Below are 20816 nucleotides of genomic sequence, written 5' to 3' on the forward strand. Positions count from 1 at the left end.
TCATAGTTCTCCCACCGCCATTTCATTTGAAGGGAAGAAACAACTGTGTATAAGAAGCAATTCAAACTCTATAGAGAGAGGAAGTAAGAAGGATCTTTAATTATACTCCACACCTTCTTAAGCACATTGCTATTAAAGATCTCACTTAGCCGTTTGTGTGGCTTTCCAATCACTTTCCCAGCAAGCTTACTCTTGTTTGTTAAATTAGAGCTACCAAGCCAAGGTGACACATTAAAAAACAAAACATTTTTCCTTCCAAACTCTTGTACATCATCTCTAGAATGTTCTGTCTGGCCCTGAAGCTCTTGTTTCTTCATTAAAACCAGACACTTACAAATAAACTCCATTATGTGGCAGATACACTCATCCTGAGCAATTTACAGTAATGTTTAATTATGTTACAGAGCTTGTGTTAGGAATTGCCTAAGGACTAAGGTGTAGCATAGGGGAACCAAACCACAGTGTGTCACGTGAAAAGCATTGGTTTGATCCAATGTGCTACACCAATATTAACCTCGCAACTGCAGCGTAAACAAGCAAACTTCAGACATCTAGTTGCTGGCCTACCTGCCACCCCACAAAATCCCTGACATCTTCGCTAAGAAATGTGGTTTGCTCAGAGTAGGCTATCGTCTCCAAGCAACTACTGACAGCAGAAGGAGGAAAATAACATCTTAAATGTCACAAAATCATAAGAATTTCACAATAGATTAGTGTTTAATGCTGAAACCTTCGCCGTTTTATTAACCACATTAGCACCACAAAGATAAGCTAATTTCCAGTGTTGTAGGTCCATCTTCCAGACCAAGCCTTAATCTCAAATGGCTACTCTACTCCTCCATAACGCTTAAAATAATGGTCTCTGCACCCAAACAGCGTATGTCTAATAAAGAGTTATTCGGAATTTGCACAATTACACTATACATATAGCACACTATTTGGGTGTAGAAGCCAAAATTTCATGACCTATATAATGCATGACATAAGCAGTAGTCAGCAGTTTGATATTTAGACTGGGTTTAATACTACATGAAACAGATTTAAGCAAAATACATAGGCATTTAAAGAGTGTACGAAGAGTTTTAAAGTGAATCCTTTAGGAAATTCCAGTTTACTTTGCTTGTAATCGTTTAGCCTTAATCTACTTCTAGTTGTTTAGAAAGGTGCAACATGCATTTTGTTTTGTTTCTGTTAAAATTGAACTAAGTACATCCTGCTTCATGTTCATGTCTCAAATGCAAAATCAGCACTGTATTAATAAAGATTTGATGATAATAGTCGACAATTCACTCATATCCTCAGGAAACATGGTTTTCACCCAGTCTTGAATGGTGAAATCATCAGACTAATGACTTGCAATCATCAAATTCATCTGCTCAGGGAAGGGGTCCAGAGCACAACCCATGTTTTTGCCAAGGAGGTCTCCAAATCCACAAATCTTACATAGTGCAGCTTTAAACACGACCATCTATAAGTACTTGGTGGTCCATGCAAGAACAGTCCATTTATGGCACCATGTTGTTTAGTGACTTGGAGCATTACAGCAGAACTCAGTTCAAATGTAAGGTGGTCAAGGGTGGGCATCTATGAAGTTTCATACAACGGCTTTAGATTTTACAACCGGATTGGTTAGTTTTTTATAACACTCGTTTTACAGTTTAAAAGGTTGTAACAGTACTGACCCGGACACAAGGCGTTGCAGGTGCTCTTCTGCACGGACATTCCCTCACAGAACGCCCCTCCGTTTAGGGGAGCTGGGTTAGTGCAGGTCCGAGAGCGCTTCTGTACCCCCCTGCCGCAGTCCACGCTGCAAGGGGACCACTCAGTCCACAAAGACCAGCCTCCATTCACTAGAAAGACAGAGTAAAAGAGGAACAGCGGATGGATTTGTCTTTATTTTCAAAAAAATTGTGACACTGAATGAAGAAGCCACATTGCAAATACAACCTTTTTATGTAAATCATAGATTGAGAGCAAATCACAGTGGTATTTGTTCACAGTCACACCCCCAAGTTAACACCCCCAAGTCCTCCATACGCATGAGGCATTTCCTGCCCATTGTATTGCACAATTTCTTTTTATTTGCTGAGTTTAACATATTGGGAAAAAATAAAAGGTAGTATAGAATGAGTCATAACTTTTGCACACAAAACATTTTACGTCAAATTTTTTGCCTAATATATGAAATTCAGGAATTCAACAGTAATTGTGTATTAAGATGTGCAGACGTTCCCTGTAGATGATCTGTAACTTAGTTTCACTTATAAAATCAACAGAACATGGAATTGAACTCTTGCACATGACTGTAGTCATTAAAACAAGGTAAAAAAAAAGTAAATCATTAGAATGTGGGGAATGAGGGGTACTCCCCTCTAAATCCTGGCCTAATTCCTCTAGTCTATGCTCTTTTAACATCTGGGGTACAAGCTAGTTAGCTAAACTGTCTTTTCTAAGAGCTAATGTTTATTTTTACTGAGATTTTTGAGGGACTTTCCAGCAATGCTAACTTATGTTATGCCCATGTGCTAATGACGAGCTTGCTGTCCATCTGACAGTGTTGACGAGTGCATCATCGCCTCCTACTGTGAGCTCCGCCTTCACGAGGTGTTGGATTGGTTTACCGATGTCACTCCGAGTTGTTTCCATGATAATAAGTTTACATTCCCACCTACATTTAGCTCAGAATTACTCATGGCTGTCCACAGACCTTCTTATTAGGAGATCTGGCCCTGCAAAATTAGTTTAAACACTCCCCATCAGCTGCGATGGACTGGCAACCTGTCCAGGGTGTATCTTGCCTTCCGCCCGATGACCACTGGGATAGGCTCCAGCAACCCCTCCGCGACCCTGAGGGAGAAGCAGCTTAGAAAATGGATGGATGGATGGATGGATGGATGGATGGATGGATGGACCCCCCATCAAGTCATGTTTTGTTAATTGTTTGAGAGAAAATGAGTGTCATCTACAAAGAACACACTTAAATATGACTTTTCTGCAAATGCTTGTGCACTTGGCTGAATTTAACATACTGAAAAAAATGAGGCATTACATAGATGTTCCATAGAGTATAGTGTGTTCTCTGTAGATGATGTGTTAAGTTATAAGACCAGGGGCGCCTAAACTTTAGTTAAGTAACTAGTGTTAATTAACATATATTTGCATTTTGGTTAACTTGAAAATGAAAAGCAAAGCAGGAAATTAAAAGTATATCTCTAGCAGATCGACACTTAAAGCGTATCCACACCGAAAACTGAATCACAAACTGTCACTTTGCTGTTGATTTTTCAACTTTGCATTTGCATTTTGTCAGATACGCAGCTGATTGCTATGACAACGAAATACAAACGTAAACGTAAACATTTTAGTTTTGACATATATTCTGCATTTCATGAAGCAAAAGTAAAGCCAAAGTGAAGCTTGCATTTACTTTTCTCTGTTAGCTTTTACATTTTATGACCATGAAATACCAGAGTAACAACTAAAATAAAATGACAAATAGTCTTAAATTTATTTTTATTTTTGTCACAAATGTAGGCATTTCATGTCATTTTCAATATTGACCGGATATTTGCGCAGATGCTTGGAAAAGGACATTGCAAAAAGAGGTTTGCAGCTACATTTTAATGTTTTAATTTGAATTTCTTTTTTGGCCAGATTTGCCTCCCATAAAACTTGCATTCAACCGTAAATCAACCGATCAAAATTTCCACTTTGCAGATCGAAGGTTTTATAACCACAGAAACATTCGATATCACTGACTTTCCCCCCAACATGAGATTGTTTATAATGTTAGTGGTGAAAACTACCAGCACTGTTTGAACTGAATAGATCTACATTCATATTTTTAGAAAACTGTTATGTTTATAGTTTATTACTTATCTCTACAAAAGCCTTCAAACCCAACCGACGAGAGACGGAGATGATTGAGAGACGAAAACCAGATAAAAAGCGATAAAATGACAAAGAAAGCAAAAGAATGGAAAATGGAGGAAATGGAGGAAGCTGCTGGTCGTGTGATGCTCAGCTTGTTCCTCTGAAGAACAAACCAGCTTCAGAAGTTCACAGAAGTTCCACTATAGGATCTCTTTCTCCTGGCCTGGCTTTGATAAGTCACAGCTGCACAAGGAGCCCAGCACACATCTAATGCTGCCAGCATCCTTCTGAACACAACAGAAGTTTGCAGCGTGGAGCTACTGTAGTTGAAGGACTAGGCGGAATGAATTATTAATAAGCGGCGCTTGTTTAAACGGGATTAAGATAGAGGAGCTTACAACTCCCCGCTTATAAAGACACATTGATTTTTAATGCTATGCCGTAATTGAGTCTCTGGATAATACCATTCATGATTAAGATTATGGGGCTTTCGCAGAGAAAATCATAAACAACAGGTCCTCCACAATCTTGGAGATTCTGATTCTTCTGAAGGTCGTACTGTCCACTGGGGATATCGAGCTTTTCTGCTCACATGATTAACAATGAATGACAGCCAGCTGAGACCAGTTAGCATAATGCTAAATGGCCGGCAGCTTTGATTCAGTAAGAACAAAATCTCCATTGAATGAATTGAGAGAACTGGATTTTTAGTGAACCTCGCAGTGAACCTCCAACAGCTCAGAGCGTTTGTCGTTGGTTCCAAAAAACTGGTTGACTTCCCGAAATCGCATTGAAAGAGCTGTGAGTGCAGCGACACCCGACATGCCCAATCGACTATTGAGCACTTGTAAAATTATGTGATAAACTTTATACTCACTTAAACTATTTACAGTTTACTGAATTTAATGAATTGCAAGTTAAATAAATCACCCTATATATATATATATATATATATATATATATATATATATATATATATATATATATATATATATATATATGAAATATTCCAACTAATATAGACGTATAAATGTTTCCTATAAATTTGCTGCCGAAAACATGTTCCAAAAAGTTTGGACGGGAACGTTTCCCACTGTATTATCTCATCTTTCATGCTACCATTGCTCAGTTGGGAAGTGAGGACACTAACTGTAGTTGTGAAAGTGATTTTTTTACCTTTCTTTCTTGATATAACACTTCAGCTGCTCAAGAGACAGGCCAGCTGAACACCTGCACTCTCTTACTATGAAGCCGCTTGAAAACCACCTGCCAACCATGGGAAAATATTTGCATAGCCCAACAGGGTAACGTCTCCATCATATCATCAAGTTTACTCTGGTTACTTTGGTAATGCTATTTCTGCGGCATGTGCTTTTATTCATCCTGCCATGATCTGCTCCTCTGTTACGATAACAGGTTTGGCTGCGATAATAATTATGAATACAGTAAGTTACTGTGAAAAGTCATTTAACAATCTGTGACATACAAACAACGCAGTGATATTTGGCCAAGTTAAATGCCTGGTGAACAAGTCAGCTAGCTTGCCAATTGTAATGTTAAATATTTTCCCAAGGCTGGCAGGTCTGCGTTAAGTTAGCACTCAATTGACAATTTCAACGTTCCACATCCACCACATCCCCTCTGCCTCTGCAACGGAGATAAAAGCACCATCCTCCCTTGGAGAAACAGGTAGACGGAGCGAGGAGGGGAACAAGAGGGATAACAAAAAAACTTGTCGTGTTGCTGTCGATTTGCATTTTCTTGAAATGACTGATATTATGTATTTGTCATCCCTGGGGAATAAAGCCAGCGCTATGATGGGTCAGACTTTTCATCTTTTGTTTTTTGGAAGACCAGATGCTGCTGCCTCTTGTTGCTAGACTTGAGTACGGCACATGCACAACTGAACTCACAGGCATCACCTTTTTTGTGTAGTTTAGAGTGACAAATCATATCAGTGTGTTTTGGTCTCGAAATGTGTACAAGCTATGCACTGTTGCCAGGTCTGGCACTGTCTTCCTGAAACAAGCAGCAATGTCACTGAAAAAGACGTCGTCTAAATGGCAGCAGATCCAAAATGCATATGCACCCCTCAGCATTAATGCTGCCCTCACAGATTTCCAAGTAACCAGCTCACACATCACCATGCCATAACAGACGCTGACTTTATGTTGAGCTTACACTGGTAACAATCAGCATGGTCCTGCTTCTCTTTGGCCCAGAGAACAAGATGTCCATCATCTCCAAAAACAATGGAAGAATTTAGCTCATCAGATTTGTGGCAGTCCATCTCAGAGCTTTAGCTCAGAGGAGTCAGCAGCATTTCTGAATGTTGTTGATATCCGGTTTACATTTTGCATAGTAGAGTCTTAACAGCAAACTGGCAAGGGTTTTCCAAAGGTTCTCTGAGCACATGTGAATTTGTCTGAGGGATTGAAAATCATGAGCATTCCAATTTAGTTTTCATCCTTGCCTTTTACACAGACAGATTTCCACCAGTATGTTGAATAATTTAACAATGTTATGGACTGGAGATGGTGAAATCCCCTAATTCCTTGCATTTACGCATTGAGAAGCGACGATCATAAACTTTAGACTATTCGCTCACACAGTTTTTCACATAGTTTTATCATCTCTTACCTATTCACCTGTTTACCTCTGTAAACTTAGGTGTTTTTTGATTATTCCACAATCTTCCCAGTCCTTTGTTGCCAAACTTTTGGAATGTGTAGCAGGTATCAAATTTAAAACTAGTGTGTGTTTAGTTGATACGGTAAATATCTCTTCTTTGTACTGTTTTTTTTTTAGTAAAATACATGTTTAATCACTGCTTTCTGTTTTTATTTGCATCAACTTTTTGGTATTGGGTTCTTAAAACATTGTATTGCAAAGTTTCTATACCATTTTTAAATCCAAAATATACTGTTTCAATGATTTCATCCAATCATAAGCTTGCAGATTAAGGACTTGCGCGGATGACGCTGTTGTTACCGGTCTGTTAAACAGTATATCACGTCCGTCTTACCGAAGACGACCACGGTTGCGGTAGCACTGCGTCTCTTGGCCACAATGTTGCTGGCCAGACAGGTGTAGTTGGCCGAGTCAGACAGCCGGGCTTCATTAATGATTAGATTGTGGTCAGCTCGGGTGTCAATGTTGTCATCGCTCAGCGAGCTCACCAGCTCTTCATTCTTTAACCATTCCACCTGAGAAAGTTGAGAGAGAAGAGAGAAACAATTAGTCTCAGTGTCACAAAATACTTAAGCAAATGACGTAAGCAAGTATAAAACAAAAACCTAATGTGGGGTAAAATGTCAAATTTTATGTAGTTAGAGGTTCAGATTCAAGCAATCATTCAGACGTTACTTGAGATCTGCCATGAAGACCTTTTCCTACCTAGAAAGTATTTTTATCATCATAAATATTTTTGATTACTGAGTTGTGTCCTTAAGTCACAGAATTCCCTCCTGTATTATTTTAATCCCCCTCTTGGTGGCTGTAAAATAGCACTGCTTTGAAGCTTAGAAACGACTCACAGTGAGAACCAACTAGGCTAAAGTACAGCCTCCCCATGGGGGGGTTAGTAGTAATACACTGTTACTAAGCACAATGAGAATCTTTATATTTTGAGCTGCAATACTTCAAAACCTAAGCAAATATGTTAGTAATTTGGATTTTAAAACAAATAATGAGACTGCAAGTCTTCTGCCTACTGAACTGCAAAAGAGTTTACAGTAAGCCTATCTTAGCTGATTGAAGTCTTTAGGATGGCTATCAACAATATATTCTGCCATATAAATGCAAAACAGTTCATTTTTGGAAGGTTCTTTGAGATTTTATCAAAAATGATGGAGTGTAAATAAAACATATACCTGTATCTTGTTGATATTTCCTGCTTCTGGCAAAATGTGCCAACGTTTGCCACAGTTATATTTATTCGAATGCATATATTTTTATGCATCTATGTTGGAAAGCTAGCCTGGTTCAACCAACACAGAATCATGTGTTTTTCATCGATTTCCCAGGCTTTTTAGCGACTAGCCCCTCATTCTGTTACAATTAATCCCACCTATGGGGTAAATTGTAACAGTTACACTCACATTTGCGAACAAAACAAAGTTAACACTTTCATTTGTAGCTTTTACAGCGACTTAACATAAAGTGAAACGTCAGCTACAGCCTGCTTCTGGCTGCAAATGAGAAGCTCCAGAATTAAAGAGCTGCATGTTTGCCTCTACAAACTGCACTGATCCTTTTGAGGCTAAGGAGGCTTCTCAGACATGTGACTTTGGTTTACCCAGGACTAATGAAAAAGCACACACACACACACACACACACACACACACACACACACACACACACACACACACAAACACCAAGGTTGAGTGCTACAAGGTAACAATTGCAATTCTTCATCTTCCCTTCTGCAGGAGAAGAGTTCGTCAACTGTGGCAACCTTCAGCCTCGGCTTGGCTTTTCCGATAACGCCCACCGTTTTAATCATATGCCTTTTAGTTTCATTCATTCTGCCGCTCGGCTCCAGAGTGCTGAGACGCAGCACTGCAGCTCTGCCCGCTCAGCCCCTATCACCATCACCCTCCCCCATTACACATCCACAGCCCCTTTCAAACACCCATTCAAGCCCACTGTTTAGGCCGACGCAAGCGTTCAGGCACTGCAATAAGGATTCGGCAACCATAGTTCAATGCTGACCAATGACCCCACAAGGGTTTACAGGCTGGGTGGTCAGACCACTCAACCCTTCACAAACAGAAATACCTGGTGATCATTTATTTCGAGAAACACATATTGTGGGTCTATTAAGATCTTTGTTCAGTCCAATTGAGACTCATCTAAATGGTTTATTCACTGGGCTTTAGTCATTATAACCTGTACTAGTACTTAATTAGAGTTCTGTTATGTGATAAACACTAATGACTGTACTATTAGCCGAATTAACATACAAACACTTTTGTTAAGACCTTGTTATGCAAATTACTGAGCAGTAATCACCAAAAGTGTACGTCTTATTAGATTCCTAATGGTCCTAGGTAGCGCCGGGTGAATCTGGAGTTTATTGCTTTAGAGCTATTTAGAGTTAATTAGTCACTAATACATCAAAATGTGTTCCATATTCTAAAGAAGAAGAATTAGTCGTCACTAATTAGTCATTTTGCGTCCCATATTTTAAAGTAAAGATCGATTCTTGCCATTTCAACCAAATGCATATATACTGAACTGTTGTATAGAAGAGTTTTTTCAATGTTTTTTTGCCTTCAAAATCTAATTTATGGACCATTCTACCATTACCACTATTAGTTCTAACTGCAGTCCCACAGTAAAAATCTTTTAAAACCCATGGCAGTAATACAGATAGTAATAAGCTAAATACAAGACAGCAGTGCGTCCTGCTATGATGTCTGGTTTGGAGACTGTGGCTCTGTCTAAAAGACAGGAGGCTGAGCTGGAGGTGGCGGAGATGAATATGCTGAGATTTTCGTTGGGAGTGACAAGGATGGACAAGATTAGAAATGAGCAGATCAGAGGGACAGTGAAGGTGGAGCAGTTTGGAGATAAAGCCAGAGAGGCCAGGTTGAGATGGTTTGGACATGTGTTGAGGAGGAATAGTGGATATATTGGGCAAAGAATGTTGGAGATGGAGCTGCCGGGTAGAAGGAGAAGAGGTAGACCTCAGAGAAGGTTTATGGATGTAGTGAAGGTGGACATGGAGATGGTTGGTGTAAAAGTAGAGGAGGCAGTGGATAGGGCAAGATGGAGGCAGATGAGCCGCTGTGGCGACCCCTAAAGGGAGCAGCCGAAAGAAGAAGAAGAAGACATGCAAACAAGGTGTCTGTTCCTGTCATGCGCAACTCCCAAACTGGCCAGCAGAGGTCAACCTCTCCAGAATTCTGACTGCCACTCACCCACACCTGCTGTCAATCTCCGTTCATCAACTCCCCTACAAATACTCGCACTCTCGGGCCATTTGTCGCAAAGCATTGTTGATGTGTTACTACAATCCTGAGTCTGTTCTCTGTAAAGTTATGACTGTGGTTTTTTGATCATGACTAGTCCTTTTTGGACTGTGTGTTGGATTTTGTCTAGTCCTGGATTTTTCTGTCTTGGATCTGTTTAGTCCTTTGGGCCTCTGACCCTCTGCTCTACCCCAATTCTGTTCTTGGACTGTGTTTTTTGTGCCTTTTATTGGTCACAATAAAGTCTGCTTATGGATCCTAACAACCAATCTAGTCCAGCATTGTTACAAAATGCTTCGCCACCCATGAATCCAGTGGGTCTTCAGGAACTACACCCAGAACAACTCCTTGGATCACATGAACAAGAACTAAGGCACTTCAATGATTACATGGTAGAATTAACTCAGGCTCTGCGCAATCTTAACCTTGTACCTGCAGCAACATCTAATGTTCCTCCCACTCCTTCAATCCCCTCAGCCACAAATATGGAAACCACCTCCATTCTCCCACACCTGGCCCTACCTGAAATATATGATGGTTCCCCTGGACAATCCAAAGGTTTTCTAATGCAGTGCAAAATATTTCAGTCGCATCCCCTCTGCCTTTCCTACGGATGAATCGAAAGTCGCTTGTCTCCCCAGCCACTAGCCACACTCTCTCCTTACAAAACATCGAAACCTACAGAGGCAGAGTCAAGCTTTCCGCAGAGGAGCGGCAACGCAGACTGTGACTGTAGTATACAGTATAGAGTCTATCATAGTCCCCTTGTCCATCTCTGCCCAACAACTCCATCAGGGTGAGCGTGTCAATTCTTCCCATTGTTGAAAACTCACGTTACCAATCAAATTAACATGGAATTCTCATTATTTCTACCTTTGAGCCCTAGTGGATTCCGGAGCAGCAGGAAATTTTGACTGTGAACTGGCTCTCAAACTTGAAATTCCACTCTTAGCATGCAAAGTGCCTCTCTCAAAGGGTCTGGATGGTCGACCTATCGGCTCTGTGAAATTACTGCCCCTCTCACCGTACTCACAGGCCTACTCCATTTTGAGACTATTTCCCTTTTTGTTAAATCCCCTGATAACCTGGTCATCTTAAGGTATCCTTGGCTAGCACAACACAACTGCACCTTTTGCTGGTCCACAGGAGAACTAAAGCACTGGAGTGAACACTGTTTTGAATTGTCTGACCCTTCCTTGTTTAACCACAAATAAAGAGAGCCCCATCTGCAATTTCCAAGTATCTCTCCCTCCTGCGTACCATTTGGTGGCTGTGTTCAGTAAGAGTAAGGTGGCGTGTCTTCCACCTCACTGTACCATCGATCTTCTCCCAGGTGCCACTCCCCCCAGGGGCAGAGTCTGTCCTCTCTGCTTCTGAGACGGAAGCTATGGAAGAATATGTAAAGGAAGCCCTAGCACTTGGTTACATTCGCCCATCCACATCACCTGCAGCTGTGTGAAGGTAGGTGGTTTGAGGCCCTGTATAGATTATCGACGGCTTGAATTACTACCCAAAGCCAAAAACATATTAAAAAGTGTTCTCTTCAGTTTTTGCCCTTTAATGTTGTCAGTTTTCTCTGAATTTGCAACTTGGAATGCTCTTTTAATACAAACACTGACGAGGACACCTGTTTTTCCTCATCATTGCCTATCTCAGCTGTTCATCGGTCACGTCTTTTTTTTGGGTCTGCCTGCTGTGGCAGTATGCTTTAGCTTAGGATGACTGGGTTTAGGTTTTAAAGTTTGCTGTGTTTCTTTTCCCTCATATTTGTACATCTCTGCGCAGTGTCAACTCAGTTATGTCTTTGTTGGACAAACATGCCTTGGGAAACTGTGCCTTTGGTGGGTTTATTTGAATCCAGTACGCTGGTTGATTGCCACTATTTTGTATCCCCGCAGAGTAGACATGTTGTAGTAGGTAGGGTGAGGACAACACTGATGTCTGGACCAAGGTACATCCTGATGATGTTATGACACTTAATGGGTTTGGAAATTGCATCTCCACCCACCTTTTCACAGGATATCCCAAACATGTATTTCTGCCTATGCCACTGGCTTTACTGTGCCACTTGTAGCTGCTGACTAAAAATGTCCAAGAATGCTTGGTGGTGCGTTCATGCAAAACAAAACCGCTGAAGATTTCTGTGACATTTACAGCTCAGAGATATTTTGCAAAAGTGAGCATCAAGTATGATGTTGGCTTCTTATTCTCAATTTCCATTCTGTGTATGAGACGCCTAACCAAAGCCAAGCCAATCTGCACACCTGTTCCCTGGCACTGTGCATGGACATGCTCACTTTGATTTCCAAATTTACAACACATGTACTCTGATTTGCTGTGCCTAGCTATCCAAAGACAACCAAATGGTGAAAACACAGCTAACTTTAAAACCTAAACCCAGTCATCCTAGGCTAAAGCATACTGCCATGGCGGGCAGACCCAAACAAAGTCTACTACACATTCCATGATGCTTCACAAAATAAAGACAGTGGATTGAAACTAGTCTGTATACAAAATGATTGAACAAGTATCATATGCATGGAAAGGGTATGCTTGTTTTCTATAAATGTACACTACAGGTTTATGTAGTAAGTAATCAACCCACAATGACAAACTTGGGCTTGTGTTTTAGAGCTTTTTATCTAGTTTCAATGGGGAAAATACACCTTTTTAGCTGATGCTACAGCTTCATACATAGCATGGCATTTCATCTCTCTGACTGGATCTACAGAGTCAACAAATGAACTGTCTTTTAGCTCAAACAACAAACACTACCCATTGCTGCCCTCTAAAGGTATTAGAGCACCCGTTAGATTTTTTTTTTTTTTTGTACATCCTATTACATTTCTCAGTAAAAGTGCTTTCTGCATTGATTTATTTACCTAAAACCAACAAAAAAGACATTTTACAGTTTGCAGTCAGCACGGACAATTGCAGTCATGCAATTATGTAATAATTGAAATAGTAATTGTGTGGGGCCACACAGTGAATTCAAAAAAGAAATTATGCTAATTTCGCCCTGCGACAGCCCTAAATGATGATAATTTCACTTTCGAATTCACTGTGTGGGCCGAAGTCGTCGCCAGCGCTGCTGTAAGATGACCTACAGCCCTAAATGGAAATGGGACCTGTGAGTAAAGCAGTGGACGAGATCAGAAGGGCGCTGGCTTATATCTGAAGACTAATTAATGAAAGTGAAATATGAAAGGAGGGCTGAGGCTGACGGTGACTGAAGTCAGTCCCAGTGCTGAGGTCCTGTGTCGGCGCGGCGCTTTTTCTCTTTTGTGTGTTTATTGCTGTTCCATCTGGGAAATTTGGGAGCTGAAAGAGGCAATTAACACAGAGCGAAGGCTAACCTCTCCGGGACGAGCTTGACTGTTCTACATGCTGTAGGGGCGCTCTCTCTTTCTCTCTGTCGCTCTTCTACTCCCTCTTTCTGTTTCCGTGCACTCTTTTTCTCTCCCTCGACACTGGGATATTTTTCCCTGGACTCTCTTTCCCTCCACTTTTTGTCTTTCTCTTTCCCTTTGCTTTCGTTCTCGCCTCCCCCTCCTTCTCTTTCTCCTTTTTTTTGAGAATTTGCTTTGAAAGAATTGTTTGTTGCCTAGAAGCAACACTGTGTGACCGTGGAATATACGTGTGTGTGTGTGTGTGTGTGTGTGTGTGTGTGTGTGTATATATATATATATATATATATATATATATATATATATATATATATTTATATATTATATAGCCAGTCTCAAGCCAGGTCTCACCACCACGCCTCTATGCCTTGTGCTACAAGGGGATGAAAATGTTTCCACAAGGCAACATAATCCAAAAGACACACATTATTACTAACTTTTATGTTTCAATGTAATAAACAGGTCCAAAAGAGAAATCAATGTAATCAATGTATGTATTTTTTTTTTATAGCTCTCATAATGTGCAGTAGGGAGAGAGGGGGGTGTAAGGGGAATGGGAAAGAAAGAGGGAGGGAGAGCAATTGGGGCGAATGAAAGAGCAAAGAAAAAGGCTTTGTGACAAAGATTTTCTAAGCGGGATGGAGGCAGAAAGGTGTAGGGGGACAGATACAGATTAGCCGGGTTGAGTGTGTGTTGGAGGATGTGAGAAATGAATGGTCTAATTGGCGCATTTGTTTCAATTAGAGCGCGGGCAGCGGTGGCAGGGCTGACGGACGGGCAGGGTGCCCTGGGAGGACCCGCTCATTTCATTAGCACCTCCATTCTCCTGATTACAGGATCGACTAAAGCTTACAGATCTGCTCGGCTCGAGCCCCCCGCTCACATCCTTTCATCCCGTCCACCAGGGGCTATGCTACTGTCACTGCAAAAGGAGGCCTTGGCGCACCAAGCATGATTTCTCTGATTTTGGCTGTTGCTACTGACCTGAACTCACTCAATCACTGTTGGCATAGCAACAACCAGGCAGTGTCCCGGCCACAAGAACTTTCTATTTTGTCAAATGCTCTATTAGCATCTCCAAAAGAAGCTCAGACTGCGTTGTGGTATATGATACAAAATGAAAACACTAGATTCTGAATGATGCGGCCCAGTGTGAGGAGCACTTGAAGCAAGGTGCAAATTACAGGGGGTCCTGGGGGTTCCAGGATTAGGTTGTTCCTTCATAACCTAGAAACTTAACTATGACTGGGGAAAAAAAAAAACATGCCACAACATATTTGTCAATCTAAAAACCTGCCCAATTCTCCCAAGAGATTAGGTAGAATGAGCGATTGTTTCTCAAACCAAGGACTAAAGAGGAGATGGATCTCAAGTGATGTGTTGGAGACCACATTACCAAACTAGAATAAGAGCAGTTCCAGAAGAATTGCTAAACCAAACATTTTGTTGCCAGTAAAGCTAGCAACAGCATCGCTATGACAAGTGAGCAGCCAGCTGATGCTGAATTAACAAGCCCCCATGGACCCCTCAAATACCACAGGGTATTTGGCTCACTGAGTTGTAAGACATTCTGCCTCACCGTAACATGGCACAGGGTGAAGAAGAGGTCAGAGGAAGAAAGTAGCATTGTATAGCTGTCCATAATGGAGGCTGGGAAAATAATAAACGAATGAGAGGATAAGCTACACAAGACAACTAAACTAAGACAGTGAAGGAACCACTACAGAAAGAACCTAAAAAACATAACTGAAGACTAGGAAATAAAGACACAAAACCAGTGCCTGACAACGCAAAGCAAGGAACAAGACAAACCCCAGGGCAATGCTGACTGTGGAATAGAAATGAGAAAAACCTGGGAACAATTACAGGACGGTGCTATAGACAAGACACAGGTGAGTGGCATGACAAAAGGGCAGAACAAGGGAGGAGCATGAGAACCGACACGAAAACATAAGTACATAGCCAGAGACAAAGGTAAACGATAAGAGAAAACAGACAAAGACAAGGGAAAAGATGAGCAGGATATAAAAAAAATCACATCCAAAGTGCAAAGCTTCTACACAAAAACATAAAACATCTGTTATCATTTCAATTTGATAAAGTTCTTGTTATTTCAGAAAGAAAATAAAATCTATTTGACCGTTTTTGGCATTATTTTGACATTTTGAAAACAGACCGACATGAGTGCAGACACGAACCTGTTGACAGAAAATGCAAATCAAATCTACATGTTATTATGCAGCTAAACATATAATGAATTCAAATGTTATGCATTTCCTCAGTGATCTATCTCTGCACTACAGTTACTGCAGGATGAGCAAGACTGTATTCTGTTGTGTTTCCTACAAACCTGGAGAAAGTTATGCAGGGTGTTGTGAGACAAAATGGTCCCTTAATGAAACTTATGTTATAAAATTCACTATTTTACCATCATCAATATACCACATAAAACTCAGAAGACTCGTGCAGGTTCACCGTTAAATGTCTAAACTTGCGTTGTAGTAATAGTGACCCCTGGTTCCTATCACCACCACTGTAAAGATGTCTGGGGCCGTATATCTTTTTGTCTTAAGTTCTGGTCTAAGACTGGTCAAGATAGGAGTTTTGCAGATTTCTATTACAGAAGCAAACTTTACCTTAATGTAGGAAACTTCTCACAGCATCTTATCTCACGTTAGGAAATCTTAATGTACTCAATCAAAGTCGACAACGTTCAACTGTCAGGTCTGCAACGTAGCAACGCACACACAGCTGAAATGTAGAAAAATAATCAAGTTAGTTAGCTACACACCTAGCCATTGTCACTGATGGAAAAAGGTCAAACAAAGCTAAAGCTTGATGAAGTTAAGAACTGTGTCAGTGCTTTGTGCTGTTTATCAAAGTGTCGCCGCTCCACAGTTTCAGTTTCAGTTTCCCAAATGCTTCAGCCAGCTGACCACAGTTTTCAGTGTAGATAAATGTAGCATCGTAATGCTAGTTACAGTGAACTATACTGAATGTCACTGTATAAAACAACAGAAACAGACAGTTAAAACAAAAGTTTAGACGTGCTGGGTTATCTCTCTGGTTTATCTAAGTTAGGACAGAATTCAGGCGATCTAGTCTAGTCAGGATGTTTCTGCAATACTGTTTCCTTATGTGGAGTTAAAGATAAGATTATGAACTTAAGAACTGCTGTTATGTAATAGCTACTGTTTAAAATTCAGTCTGAACTGAAGTTGTCATGGTTAGTAAACATATTTCAGACTTAAGAAGTTTCTGTAAAATGGCCCTTGAATGTCCACAATGAACTATCTCACACCAAACCACTCTGACCGAGTAGTTTTTAATCACTGAAATAAGCAAAAGTTCTAGGAAACAAGTCCCTTCACTCAAAATATCCACATGGAAACATGGAGAGGTACTGTCAGCAACATCCAGTGAACTCGGTGCTAAACGCATCATGACTGAAACACATGGGCACAGGTCATCCACATGCTGCATGTACCAATCATTTTCATATTTTGCACCAAATTTGATGACTGAATTCCCGATTTTCAACACGACGCATGTTTTCCAGATACTTAATCAGGTATCAAGCTAATATCTACATTGAACTATGGCTGTGTGCTGAGTGGCTCTGGAATTGTGGGAAAATCTGATCTCTCATTAGGAAAGATGGCAGCAAACAACACCTCCTCGAGGATGTTAATGATTTCACCAAGCGTTAGACTATGTGAAACAGGGAGGTGGTGATGAAGAGTGAGTGTGTGTGTGTGTGTGTGTGTGTGTGTGTGTGTGTGTGTGTGCACATGAGTGTATGCGTTTGTGAGACGAAGAGACTGTAACTAATTAACACAGAGTGCGTGTGTGTCTGTGTTTGTGTGTGTGTGTGTGTGTGCACGAATGTGTTTGTGTGTGTTTGTGCCAGTGTGTGTGTGTGTGTGTGTCTATGTGTGTGTCTGTGTGTGCAAATGTGTGGGTGTGTCTGTGTGTGTGCGTGTGTTTGTTTGTGTGTGTCTGTGTGTGTGTGTATGTGTCTTTGTGTGTATATGTGTGTGTCTGAGTGCGGGAATGTGTGTGTGTGTGTGTGAGTTTGTGTGTGTGTGTATGTGTGTTTGTGCCAGTGTGTGTGTGTGTCTATGTGTGTGTGTGCGCGCAAAGGTGTGTGTGTGTCTCTGTGTGTGTGTGGGGGGGGGGGGGGGGGGGGGGCTGGAGGGAGTATGGTGTTGAGTTTCTGAATAACATATCAGAGCAATTATTGCGCTTAAGTGCTGCAGCTCAGACAGCGCTCCTGTGGGAATTGGAGATACCGCACCATCCTTCTACACACACACACACACACACACACACACACACACACACACACACACACACACACACACAGTCCCTATGACTACATAATCAAGAACTCCTGGCAAGAGTCACGTTAATTCGAAAGACCCCACATGCAGACACCCACACACAGCTGTCCTGTTCCACAGCAGCGGCACACTCTGTCCCCCCGAACCCTTCTCCTCCGCTTCTGTCGCTCCTTCATTGTCCTCCCGTTTCTCCCTTCTCCTCCCATCCCCTAAAGTCTCCTTTCTCATGAATTAATCAGTACCTACTGTGAATTGTAGATTACTGCTACTTTCAGTATTTGCAATGAACTGTTCAGTAACTAGTATAATTTATTAGGTTACTAATAAATTAACTATTAATAAAAAAACTACAACAAATTATTCGGTTCCTGCTATGAATTGTTCAGTATCTACTTCAAAATATTCGGTATCTTCTATGAAATTTTCAGTATCTACTACAAAATATACTGTGCCAACTACGACTTATTAAGCACGTAATAAGAAATATTCAGTATATACTTTGAATTATTGAGCATATGCTATGAACTTTTCAGCAATTATTGAGTATGTAATATGAATCGAGTATTACAAAGTATCCATTATCTATTATGATTTATTCAGTATCTATTATTACTTATCCAGTATCTACTATAAATGATTCAGTATCTTCTATAAATTATTAAGTAGCTACAACACATTATTCAGCATCTACTATGAATTACTAAGTGACTACTATGAATAATTCAGTACCTACTTTGAATTATTGAGTGTATATTAAAAATTATTCAGTATGTGTTATAAATCCTTTAGTATCTACTACAAATGATTGTGTATCTAGTATAAATTCCTTAATATCTACCATAAATTATTCTGTATCTACTATAAATTATTCAGCATCTGCTATAAATGATTCAGTATCTAATATGAATAATTCGGTAAACAGTATAAATTACTAGTTTACAAATATATATTATTCAGCACTTACTATGAGTTAATACTACTGTAAATGATTAGGTTACTAATATGAATGATTCAGTATTTCCTATGCATTATTCAGAAAACACTATAAATTGTGTATTATGTTACACAAATTATTCAGTAATTACTACAAATTATTCAGTATATACAATAATTGCTAGTGTGTGCTGTGAATTACTCAGTAACTAGTTTGAATTACACCAGAATTATCATGAAACATTCAGTATCTACTATGAATTATTCAGTAACTAGTCTGAATTGTATGGCCACTCCCATTAATTACTCGGCATCTACCATGAATAATTCAACGAGTACTATTCAGTATTGGCTATAAATTGTCTAGTATGTAATACGAATGATATAATTCCAAGCAAGTGTGTGTATACACTGAACTAGATATTCATAATATCTATACTTTATAATCTATACTTTATATACAGGGCAACTTTGTATCCGCCTGTAGTGTGACCACAAGTCAAACACTGACTCCATTATGAAGTGCATGTAGGAACTCTGGGGCTTTGCAGGGTAAAAATGTGGAAAATATCTCAGCCTGTGCCAGTTCAGTGAGCTGAGCCAGGCTGCAGGGTGGCCAATCACTGACCACACACACACACACACACACACACATACACACACATTATATATATATATATATATATATATATATATATATATATAGACAGATAGATGCCGAGAGAGATAGAGAGGGAGAGAAAGAGAGAGAGGCACCACAGTTAGGCACATTGCTGCCGACTGCTCCGGGGCCTGAAGCCTCTCGCGAGCGATTGAGGATGAGGAGCTTCTGATTGAAGAGGCCTTGGCTTCTTCAGCCGAGTGTGATGCTACTCCGATCTCTACGTGCACATCCTTTCAACAGGCTGCATAATGGAATCGCTAATGCAATTCTTTCTTTCAGCCAGAGCCCCTCCACACACACACACACACACACACACACACACACACACACACACACACACACACACAGGCTCACTGAACATATTAACACTCACTACCGGCTGTCAAGAGGCGGCTGAAGGTGAGTAGCCAGCCCTCGGAAAACACAAGCAACTCCGACTGGAAGGAGCTTTAAGCATTTTTTCCAGCTTTTAATTATTCATTCATTCTTTTCTTTGTTTATTCAACCTGTGAGAACAAATAAAACAGCACGGATGAAGCAATAACCAACAATGTTCTTCACTGTCCGAGAAATCAAGGCTAGTTGGGAAGTGTAAGGAAATTATTTGGACTGGGCTGGAGGTCAGGGAAATAGCCCTGTAACCAGAAGGTCGCCGGTTCGATCCCCTGAGCCGGCTGCATGACTGAGGTGTCCTTGAGCAAGACACCTAACCCCCAACTGCTCCCTAGGTTCTGCGGATAGGGCTGCCTACCGCTCTGGGCATGTGTGTGCTCACTAGTGTGTATGTGGTGTTCCACTGCACGGATGGGTTAAATGCGGAGGACAAACAAGGGTCTCAAAAACATAAATCTACTAGTAGAAATGACCAAAACAACAACAACAACAATAATAATAATAATAATAATAATAATAATAAACTACAATATTTTGTATTCAAAGCTTTACAAACTGTGCTGCACTAAATCCTATCAAACAGGACTTATGAGACACGACATCCATGAGGTCAGAAAAGCATATTTTGACCTAATTTATCATGATATCGACAAAATATCATCATATTTCTCACCTCAAGCCTGAGGCTTTGGTCAGAATAAAGTCTGAGAACTTTCTATTCAAGCCAGACTCGATTTGACCCAAATCTCATCAAGCGTAGGGTCCGGATCCGACCCGAGCCCAGCTGCTCTCAAATCATTCATAGCTTCTTTTAGACGTGGGAAGCATTTGTTCTGGGGTGTCTGAAATTCCACATTGATTTGCTTGCACTCAGTGGTGGATCAGCAATGTGTGGGTAATTATAGGGAAATATTAAAGTATTAAGTTGCACGGATTTAAACATGACATGCTAATTACTCACTGACAATAACACGTTGTGGTTGGACATGTAGAAAAATATGTAAAAATAATAGTAACAAACTCGAATTACTCATTAATGAAGTGTGAACGTTCCAGTTCATTAACAGTGATTTAATCAGTAGGTATTGCAGAGAAAGTGAGTCAAACCTTACAATTAGAGAATCACTGTAGATACTATTTACATCTACAGGGATAAGGTGTGTAGCAGCTTCACCAGTGCATCAGCTTAATTCTCTTAAATCATTATTAGGTTATGATACGGGGGCGT

At 40.5% G+C, this 20816-nt stretch overlaps 1 protein-coding gene across 4 annotated transcripts in view; it reads right to left on the minus strand.

Annotated features, from left to right (window-relative positions):
• Positions 1-20816, minus strand: part of unc5db (unc-5 netrin receptor Db) — a 249648-nt gene that overhangs the window by 82197 nt on the left and 146635 nt on the right. For all 4 annotated transcript variants that reach the window (XM_017709276.2, XM_017709277.2, XM_017709275.2 and 1 more), the window contains exons 5-6: positions 6899-7079; positions 1683-1850 (exon numbers count right to left, since the gene is read on the minus strand). In XM_017709276.2, the coding sequence (XP_017564765.1) occupies positions 1683-1850; positions 6899-7079 (349 nt within the window). The remainder of the gene's footprint in view (positions 1-1682; positions 1851-6898; positions 7080-20816) is intronic.

This window comes from Pygocentrus nattereri, chromosome 20, assembly GCF_015220715.1.
Source record: "Pygocentrus nattereri isolate fPygNat1 chromosome 20, fPygNat1.pri, whole genome shotgun sequence".
Classification (NCBI taxonomy): Eukaryota; Metazoa; Chordata; class Actinopteri; order Characiformes; family Serrasalmidae; genus Pygocentrus; species Pygocentrus nattereri.